General features: G+C 38.1%; 1 protein-coding gene across 1 annotated transcript in view; it reads right to left on the bottom strand.

The window, feature by feature from the left end:
* LOC104625341 (microtubule-associated serine/threonine-protein kinase 4-like) overlaps positions 1-11,267 on the bottom strand; it is a gene marked incomplete at its 3' end in the record, with an annotated part of 64,771 nt that overhangs the window by 42,971 nt on the left and 10,533 nt on the right. The window contains exons 3-6 of the mRNA XM_010292943.1: positions 8,343-8,363; positions 7,527-7,605; positions 2,370-2,527; positions 546-621 (exon numbers count right to left, since the gene is read on the bottom strand). Coding sequence (XP_010291245.1) covers positions 546-621; positions 2,370-2,527; positions 7,527-7,605; positions 8,343-8,363 — 334 coding nt within the window. The remainder of the gene's footprint in view (positions 1-545; positions 622-2,369; positions 2,528-7,526; positions 7,606-8,342; positions 8,364-11,267) is intronic.

The following is an 11,267-nucleotide window of genomic DNA, read 5'->3' on the forward strand; positions in this document are numbered from 1 at the left end:
AGCTACAGACCGGCACCTAGGAACTCACTTGTGTCTCAGACCTCAGGACATGACAGCAGTATATGTCCTCATTTGGTATCTCATAGTCAAACCCCCACAACAGTGTACTGACCTTCACAATTAAAAGCATATAATAAGTGTTTTGGAAAAGGAATAAATGCCACTAAAGGAAGGCATCTGCAGAGATGCATATGCTGCACAAGACTTCGCAACAGAAACTATTTTTTGTTTACTAATTCACTATATATTTGCCCCAAGTACACACCACCTGTTGAAATCGAATGTACTGTTGGTTTCCAATCAGCAGAATATATTACCAGCATGATTCACTTCAAAACCAGTTCAGCAGCTTTGCCAAATGAATGTCCAGTTCTCAGCAGGGATTTACTTTATTGTGATTTTATCTTTGTAATAAGAACTGGGTGATGCTTTATGAAAGCTATTACAGGGGTGGATCGTTAGTTCCCATAACAAAAACACCACTTACTTAAAAACTGTGTAGCATATCAATTTAGATACTGGGTATCTTAAATATAATTCATTACCTTTGGGAACCTTTCTTTGTAGACATGGTTCATCATAATTATTTCATTGTCACAGCAGGCAGGAGAACGACCAGGGCTGCAAGCAAAGCAAATTATCCCTTTAAACTTGTCTCAGCATGAACTACAATTAGTAATTCTATTTTCTATTTTAGTTGCAACTAAAAGTCAATGTAGGCTTCACTGGAAAGGTACACTCTCTCATCAGTGATACACTTGGTTCTTTTCTGCTATTTCTGACCAGGCCCTAAAGATTAGTTCACGCGCTTGACATCTAACTGCTAACTATGTTATTTTCTTAGTTTGTAACTACACTTAAGGGTGCAGGCAGTTTTGCAACACTTGTGAACATCACCTTTTTCTCAGAAGGGCAACAGAGACACACTTAACCGTTTCTTATGGCTATACCTGCCACTTTGAAGGTTACATACAATCAAAACAGCAAGACCTCACCAAGAACTCTGTTAGCTGTAAGTGAAAATGTTGAGAATATTTAGTCTTTTTTAAAGAGATCATTAAAAAAATACAAAACAATCTACTTTCAATCCGGCCAGCAGGTAAAGGCAGCAACGTCCTACAAATAATGCCATACATTTGTATGAGTTCCATCAATACTGGGGCACTGTGCCTGTAAGAAAAGCACAAGATTTGCAGGAAAACAATCCATAAAAGGTACTCAGGGCCTTGGCTACCCTACAAAACTGCTTTTTGCTATCATAAGCCTCATCTTCCATTATAAATTCCTTTGAAAAATCACTATCTGATTTTCCTGGCTTGGTGACACTGGCCCATTCAGTCTGGTCTAAAAGATGCGTAGTGGGAAAAAGACCCCACAGAGGGGATGCTACCCTCTAGGAATGACTATCATAACATGTACATAAGAGTTTCTTGCATTCTTTCTTTCTTCTAGCATAAAAACTGGCTTTTGGCTTTCTAAAAGGGCAAAATGAACACTAAAATTTTTCCCAAGATACCACAATGGTGGGTTCTTTAACTGATACGGACAGTCTGTTACGGACATCCACACGCAAATCCACTGAAGACAGTGTAGGTACATAATATGATCATAACACTTCTGCAGCATAATCCCCTTTCTTAAAATGCTTTGCTCTTGTTTTTTTCCATAAAAAACTCAATCCTTAAGATTTGTATGCCTGTGAAACTATTTTTAAACTTTTGAAAGGATCAATACAACAATTAGAAATATAACACTTTCTTTTTTTTCCCTTTCTATTTCTTGAAAACTTATCCATAAAATTCACCTGCATTTTCCAAACCTAAACTATTCTGACAGCTTAGAACTGATCTTGGATAAAACAGATCTTACACAAACGGCCACTGCAAATGAAATGTAAAGGCCTAGTCTTTGGGAAACATGAAACTGTCATTCATCTTGGTTAAACAAAATAAATGAGAGCGTACCCCACCTCCCACCCATTTGTTCTTTATCACGTTTCTTTCTAGATAGTCCTAGGATAGAAGTACATTTTGAGTTAGTTTTGCAAATAAAGACAGTGAACACTTTGAACTCTAGAAGAGAATGAGTGCTACAGTCAGATCAATAATGACTAGTTCATCAAGACAGTTCATGTGGGTTAGTTGCTTTCATTAAGACCTAGCTTACAATATTAACCACTGAAGTAAGCCATGATCAAAACCAGGAGCAAGAATTTAAAAGAACTATTTGTAATTCAGCCTTAGATGTGTACTTGTTGTATTATAGTTCAGCAATATCAAAAATAGTGAATGCCCCCAATGTGCAAAACCATGATGCTCCAGAATATGTGAATTTAGATTCAATTCCTATTTCCAGATAGACAAACTCACCTGAGACTTCGGGACCGAGGGCGCATTGCAGTGGTCCTGCACCTGTTATCACTGGCAATGCTCTCAGTGGTACAGAAATGTTTAGACAAAAAATGTAGCTCATCAGGTGTTGGCTGGTACGGTAACTGGTGTAGCTTCTCTTGAGATGAGCAGGATGACTACAAAAGCAGAACAGAACACAAGCTTTTACCAGAGCGAAAAATCATTTTCAAGACCACATTCAGTGCTCATGAATAAAGCCATTTAATTCAAAAATTATAGTTACTGTTTCCCATGCCTGACTACCATTTTAAAGAAGAAAATAAGTAATCAGTCTCAATTTAACAAGCTGAATATAGAGTTAGTATAACAAAACTACTTCAGTCCCAGAAGAAGGAGCCATTGCGTTTCAAAAGTTCAAATTTCCTCTAAGGCAAAGATGACCTCTAATGTCAGTAACACACACCAATACATAAGAATAGTTAAAACGAGGTCTGCTGAAAATGGAGTAGGACAGTGTAGTATGTAGAGTACGACTTACTGCCACAACACAAATTGTGTATCTACATAATGAAGTTACTTCATTATTCATATTTAAGACAGTGTTAATGCTTTTAAAAAAATTAAATATAATCTGAATTCTTGCTGAAAAAACTTATATGCTATTGTCTTATAAAACCCTGTACATTCAAAATGAAGTGAAAGAACTTAATACATTTATCAAGACAGGTTCTATGGATGACAAAAGTGAAAGGAATTACATTCAAACCATCCACTTAGCACAAAACTGGAAGAGACAGGCAAGTACGGAATTGGAAGTGCTACCACAACAACCAGCCTTGCGAAATTGCATGTATAAAGCCACACTACATAAAGCAGTGCAGATGATCATACTATCATATTTTACTGTCTTTTATGCAGCACAGTTATCTACCTAAGACACAGTAAATTTTTGGAGGTAGAACTTTAAAACTGCTTCCCTGGATTTGATGTCCTTACAACATGTACTAGTTCAATGCATTGACAACCAGTCTTGCTAATCTGGACTGACAGGTGTAGACAGAGAAATGCTCTACTGTTTCTGGTACCAAAACTGGTTTCCAAAATAGCTTGTTCACAAATACCCTTGTATGACTGCACAAAGCTGCTTGGTAGCATGCAGATGTTCCCTTTATTTTACCTTCAGAGAAGAAGTCCAAAAATTTGTACATCTTCTCTGGAGCAATTCAGTGTCCAGCTGGCTTTTTCAAGAAAATTAGTTTCTTCTGTATGTCAGCCTTCATGTGTGCATTATTGTTCTTACCTGTCTTCTCATATAGGACACCAAGGCCCCTGCCTGGATGCTCTTTTATTGAAGGCGAACACAGTAAAAACTTCTTTGCTATATCATCCTCAGTGAGGGAAATCAATGAACTTTCGGACAGTACAAACATTGCCCCACATTGCTAAGGTCAGCAGGTAATATCCAGGCTGGTAAGCACAGAAACTACAGTCTTCATAATTTCCTGGTAACTTGTGTGGTAAAGGCTGAATATATCCTAATTCCTAGGAACTCAAGAAAAGATTACTTATCACACTAGTATGAAGTATTTCTTAAAAGCAAAAAAAGAAGAAAATCCACTGCTAGGAAAGGTTAACTCATACAGGACTGGGCTATGTGGGAAGGCTGCATCACATCAAGACAAGTTAAAGCTAGCAAGATTGCATTACCTTGCTTTGATGCAGGCTAAGAAGCATGTACACCAAGAATTTACCACAGTTCACATGATACGTAGTAACTTGTCGAGTCACAGTAACTCATTTACAGAATTCAGCCTTAGCACATTACCATGCATAATTCAGCACACAGTAGAGACAAGTTCCTTCTTATCTCACACTACAGCAGCTAGCCACAGTTAACCTCAAGGCGTTTTCCCTACATAAGATAGAAGATACTCTAGCACAGGAAAATTTCCCAATACAGACCATCACAGATGGCTACTTCTATAAAATCAATCTCTACCTCTTCAGCTTCAGGGGATTCTGGGAAGATCAGGACAATAACCCGTATCACACTTTTCCTTATACACGGTGTCACAGAGTCTAGATCCAACAGGATTAAAGTGAGAGTCTTCCTTTCGTTAACAACTCAGTTGTATCAGGACCAGAGGCACCAAGTGCATTTTCTTGGAGGTCTGAATTCTGATCTCTGTACAAATCCAAATTCTCATTCCAAAACTCTTAAAAAAATTAGCACTCCTGGCATTCTCGAATAGCTGCTCCAAAAATCACACAAGATTTAACATATTTTTAATATGCACGACCACAGTGCATCACGGCAACGCAAATTGTTCTTCCAACACAGAAAGGCAAATTTGCAGCCAGTACCAGCTAATGTAACCACAAAGTCTCTTTCCTCATCTCCTTACTCTATTTCCCCATCCAAATAAGCTTCCAAGAATATGACCTACTGGCAAAAATATGCAACTGAGTATTCTCTCACTTAATCATTTTTATAGGCTTGCTCTATAAAAAGATAGGCTTCTAGAAGACACTCTCAACTGCATCTCATAACTGGCAAGATCTGATCAAACTTTGCTAGAACATGACACAACAAGAGTTTCTTTTCAATCAAATAATCTTAGCAGGAGATATTTTCATTTAATTTAAAATTTGTTGTGAGAACTGGTATACGCAGTATTTGCACCACTTACAAACCCATGAGCTTCCATTAAATTTGTAATTCCATCAATCTCTTCACTTATTAAAAAAAAAACAGGCTAACAACAAATGGTTAGCTACACTCACCAGAGCGTAACTGTGATTACCACAGACCCTTCTGCCCCTGCTCTGGCTTTCACTTGCTTGTAAAGCTCAAAGTTGTCACAAAATCTATTGTGACGTGCAAAAACTCTTTCTGGTCTCCAGTTGATACATCTCTGGATTAATGTGAATCTTATTTATCCAGCACTGAAAAGGGAGCATTCTGTATGTACATTTAGGCTATTCTGTGTGAAGTGGTCTCTTGTTGCCTCTAAGAATTTCTAAGAATGTGGAGGAGAGGGTTGCACAGTGCTAGCTGTTTCAGATTCTGAAAAAGTACATGAAACCAATTAGATGGGCACACTTCCAGTTTTCATTTTCTGATTCACATATATCACGCAGTGGGTAAAACAAGAAAGTGAAAAGCATCTCTACTAAGAAGCAAAGAAAGAGTGGATAGATTTAAAATTCAGAGGTTGTCCCAGTGTTTTTGCAGCAGGGACTCGTGAGCAATAGGGGATTCTCTACTGCTGGTTTCTTCAACAAAATTCAAATTTATTTATTGGAAAAACAGGTTTCTTTCCACAAGTCAGAAACTGTTTTTTCAATGCTAGGGAAGACATTTTAATACTTATACAATGTAGTCTATCCAGGAAATATCAAGGGAGAACTCAACAACAGTCTATTATGGAAGTTAAGAAATCTAAATCTGTAAATGACAGTGCTATATTTTTTTATAAGAAGTGCAAAAATGATGTAAAACTGCTCCACATTCCAGCATGTATACAGTATTTAGTAAACTTAAGTGGGAAAGAAGTGTATGAACCAGAATTACCCTTTTAAAATTGAAGATGTCAGAGAAAAAGCATATGAGTATGAACTAAAAATTAAAACTGTGTGTTGATGTTTCTGACACCGCTTTTCATTTCCTTTCTAGCACAAACTTGTTTCTTATAACAATGATGGGGTTGCTATGGCAATTACTTATTATCTGACATAATCCCCTTTAAATCAATATATTTTAAGTGAAAAGCATAGCATATTTGATCTAGTTCCAATGAGAGGTGTACAAACATGAATTATGGAAAGTGGTTAGGGAATTAATGTGAAACCAAGCAATTTGCTTGGCAAAAGTAAGATCTACACAGGAAGGAAAGCAGAGGTCAAAAAATCAGTGCTGCTGAGGAACAGTTCTTAAGATATATGCAATCCCTCAACCTGGTCTGAAGTCAGCAAGAATTGACTTGACCTTCCAGACTCCTTTGTGGACAAAAATAAAGTAAGAGTTAATCATAACATAAAACGGTCACGTATCATCAGTGTACAGGATGTGGAACTCAACTATTTCACAAGAGAAACAGAACACACCCAGGGGAAGAGAAAGCTTACTTAAATTGTAAAAGAAACATTTTTTTAAAAATAGGTGTCAGGTGTCCAGTAATATGTATCATTCATAAAACAGTATTTTTGTTCATCAATCAACCTTAAAGGTAAAAAACAAGGCTGAAGACATAAAACGATTTTTGAACAGTCATAGTTTCAATCTAAAAGGACCAGGTCCTTTACTGCAGAAGATGTAATGTAACTGTCAAAATGCCAACTATTTGCTATTTCCAAAGCAGGCTTCCTCCACAGCTCTATCTCCCCAGTCTCTTAGGTGTGACTGTTACAACAGACAGCTTAGTTCCAGATTGTAACATGACCCAGTACTTCCTCTCCAGTATAGAGGTGTGCAAGATGTGCAAAAGTACCATTTCATACTTCTCCCACTGCTTAGCTCCTAAGTATTGAAGCAGGATCTCATGCACTGCCATGGTTCATGGCATGAGTCAGATGGTACATGCACGGCAGGGGGGCTGATACAAGATCACATCAAAAAGATTGCTCTAACAGGCAAAAAATTAACAAATTAGACTTATATTTATTATGTTATGTATCCCAAAGGATTCTTCTGTTCTAATTATAGCCATCTAACATGCTAAATATCTAACCTATTATCATGCACTAACACCTCACTATTGTCAAAGAAAAAAGACAGGCAAATGCATAAGATAGCATTCTAACCTAGAATGGATGAATCACGTCATGGAGTCATTTCTCTTTCTTTTGGTTATGAAGGCAGCCTCACCTAAGACTTGATACCTAACTACCCTATGGTTAAAATAAGGCAGTATGTCTCCCCATGCCTACTGCCTCACAGATCAAAAGGGGGCAGTTAAACACTACTCACTGCCAGAAAATATCTCTACGCAAATCACACATTGCCTAAAGCTTTATTCCATTTCAGTGAAGTAAACCAGTTTTGTACCACATATTAATTCAAAGTCTATCAACAGTAACAAAACCTACATTGCCTTCTCCTAAGAGAAACCAGCTACGTTTGAGAAGATACAGCGTGTTATAGAAATCTATCAGCACAGCAAAATGGATACTTACAGAAACAGTTGAGCTGGGTGTATTTGTACCATAGCCAGAAGAAGGGAGAGAAGCCAAAGACCAGCGGCGACCATCAGTCCTGTTGAGAAACCAAGGTTAGTCAAATGAATACTGCGCTGTCCTAATACAGAAACATCTGTGGAAGTATTACTGTGTAAAACTGCATTCCAAAAGCATGACACAAAAAGGGTTTTTAATAAAGAGTAAACTTTCACAGGGGACCACAATAAACAAGCATTCAGTAAGGATCACTTAAGCTTACAGATTTTTTTTTAGTTGTCTTTTTCTAGCTAATCTGTGAGATGAAACAATCAGAAAGTGAATGAATAGCTCCACAGAATTGGTGTCTTACTAATACACATAGAAATGGACCACCGGGAGTCTTCACAACTCTCAGGTCCATCAGATGAAAATTAATGAGAAGCAAATTAAAAACTTGTGAACAAATGCAAACTACAATTCTCTGAACCACAGAATAACCACCACAGTCTGCTTGCAATACAAGGGTAGGGCTTTCTTAAGTGATATCAGTACAGGATACCAGCAAACTAGCAGGCTAATGTCAAGTAACTACAAAGAATGATTAGGTCAAAATAAACTTGTTAAATGTTATATAACTCAGGAAAAAACATTTTGCAGCAAAAATCATGCTCACTCAAAATAATAATAATAAAAAATCATAACCACAACAAATTTCTGTTCTTCACCACTTGAGGTGAGCTACACACAGATAAAATGGAACTTGAACATTCAAAGTGACAAACCAAAAAACAACTATGGGAGCTGTGTTTGGATTTTTGAGGAGGTAACATTTACCTGTCATTTCGGTGCCCATGACTGGAGTACAATTGTATCAAATATGTTAAAAAAAGCAAAATAATATATAAATAACAAAACAGGACAAGTTTTTATTAACAAACAGTATGACAGTGGGGGAAAGGAGAAGGGACAATTGAACCTGTTTTACGGCCAGCACAAAGATCACCTCTCAAGTCTGATTTACGCAAAAAGCTTAATTCCATAAAGAAGAACTGAAGTCATGCCAAATCATTAATCTTAAACCTCTTGATGCAGCTTCCCTACCCTTCAAGCTAACTGTCTAAAAAACCACTAGCTTTTCTCCATTCTAATGCCTTATTCCTACTCCTGTTTATCCATCCACAAACTACAACCCAAGTCTCTGGGACTTTGAATACATACAGTGTGAGAAAAGAAACTACAGTACATAAATAGTCATAAAATATAAACACAACATGTGCTAGAGGGACTGGTGACTGTATCAAAGACTGAACTCTGGGAAAAACTTCCTCCTCCTCCATAATTTTGTTTTTAATTCATTAATTCTCCTCCCTTCTCCCCTTCCCACAGGTATGCATGAGCTCCAGGTGAATTAACAATTCCAAAAGGAGTTTTCTCTTCATTTTGGCTCAGCTGCACAAGCTAAATATGTTCACAGTTGAAAGAACAAGAACTTGGAAGGTATTTAAACACGGGTGAGACCCAGGTATTCTGCAGCCGAGAGGCAGAAACTACTTCCTTACCGAGTAACTCAGATCGAACAGGGTTCCTGCATCACACAGCAATTCTCACACAAAAAGGGCCATCGAGAGTGGGGATGGGGTATCACAGAACATTATCTGGGAAGCAAACGTGGGAGAATAGCAAGTGCACACAAGGGAAAAAGGGCGAGAAGGGTATCAAGCCCCTACAGCATCTCCCCACGGACCCTCATACACCCCTTGTGCCTGTCCTACTGCATGGTCCTACACACCTATCCATGGGCTTGTAGGTGCTGGACTTGCACGTACCAGCAGAAGAGGCCTCAGGGGTGGTTACCAGAGGCACAGGCCATACCCAGGCACTGATCACCCCACTAGAGGTGGGCAGAGGAAGGTAAGACCCCTGCTCGCTGCCAAGGGGCCTGGGGAAGGCTGCGGCTGGCCTGGCGCACCACTGGCAGCATGGCAGAGGGCTGCCTTCCCGCTGCCGCTCCCTTTGCTGCCGCCGCTGGTGACGAGAAATGGTTACGCTGGGAAGCCCTCCTTTCCCACAGGAGGCTTCCAGAAGATTTCCTTTGCCTTCCCCTCTCTCCCTCACACTTCCTCAGCTTTTTGGTATCCCCACTGTCTGGGGGGCAGTGGATGGAAAAGGAATATCCATACACCTACAGCACCTCGCCTCTGCTCCTTCAACCTGCTCTATCACACACAAGCTCTGTCCTTTGTATCATCATCAAATTTACAAAACAGAAAAGGCATAAAGTCAGAAGTCTGAGAACTGCTTTCACTAGCCACAGGTCTATTACACTTTACTACCAAAATGCACAGGTTATAAGAAGACAACCACAACACACATACCAAATTCATAAGAAAATTTTACATTAACACTGTTTTAAACTTAAGTGTCATTAGCATTTTCACTATAAACACGGAACAAAATCAGTTTCCATAGAAAATTGCTCTAAAAAAGTTTCTTGAATCACACTGAAGTTGTAAAACATTTTGAAATCACAAAAACTTCTTGTGCTAGCATTCCTTTGAGGAATTTACTTATAGCCCATTACAGGGCTCTAAAAATGGTCAAAATGCAAACAAAACATTGGTAAACAATTTCATTTTTTCCTTCTGAATTCTAAGGTTTGCAAGAACATAATGATTTAAACTTTCTGTTGATTACGGGTGGGAAAGTAAAACTACTTCCTGCCTGCTGTATTTCTAAGTAATGCTCAGTCTTTCCCATCTGCTTTTTCCATTGTAAGTTATTTCTGAATTGAATTAATTTTTCTAAAAATATGCTCACAAACAAATGTGATCTATGCAGAGATAGCTTTCCTTTTTTTAAAGATACGATCGAGTAAGTAGATTCAAAAGAATACTCAACTTTCTTAAGGTGCTGATTAAAAAAGTGACATCATATGGTATTAGAAAGATTGACACTGTCACAGATTAATTAGATTCAGATAAAAGGAATACACAAGTAAATTTTTCTCCCCTTTGCAGCTTTTAAAAAGAGTTAAGCCATTACCTTGCACTTACTTTTGAGAGCTTGTGTGTGTGCTCCTTTACTGAACTCCCAAAATAAAGGAAGTAAAACTACAGCCGCAAGTGCTGCCTCAGTGAAAATGCAAGAGTTATGCGCCTGGCACTAATTAATGACAAAGCAAGCCACAGCATTCTGATTTCATTTTTGTGTATCTACTCTTGGGTCAACATATAAACTCTGCCTACCCTCCCAGGCTTAGAGTTAATGAACATACTATTTGAGGTAGGGTGACAAGGTGTTTAGTGACAGGGAACCACACTAGCACGAACAGGCAGTCTCCCATGACATGCTATCAACGTTGGTTATGGTTCATTTAATAATAATTTACTTCATAGATCACTTCAAATTCACTTTAGATCTTTGAAAATTCTACTACCATTAATTAATCCTCACAACACTCCTATGACAGAGCTGACTGTCTCAGTGGTACAGATAGCGAAACAGGTCAAGGTCAGGTATTAAAGGTATGGTGATGGTATTGCTGCTGCCAGTAAAATCAGGCCCTGAACTCAGGACCTCTGTAGTAGTGCTCTTATAAACGATGCACTTCTTATATTTTTACGAAAAGAAAAAAAAAGAAAAAAACCTAGATGTAGCTTAAAATTTCCCCATATCTCAGTGGATGAGGACATAGTGTCTGAACTGGATCCATTACAATTAAGTCATTACTTTCAATTTTTTTTTTTTTTTTTTTTTTAA

This window comes from Phaethon lepturus, unplaced genomic scaffold (genome assembly GCF_000687285.1).
Source record: "Phaethon lepturus isolate BGI_N335 unplaced genomic scaffold, ASM68728v1 scaffold4228, whole genome shotgun sequence".
Classification (NCBI taxonomy): domain Eukaryota; kingdom Metazoa; phylum Chordata; class Aves; order Phaethontiformes; family Phaethontidae; genus Phaethon; species Phaethon lepturus.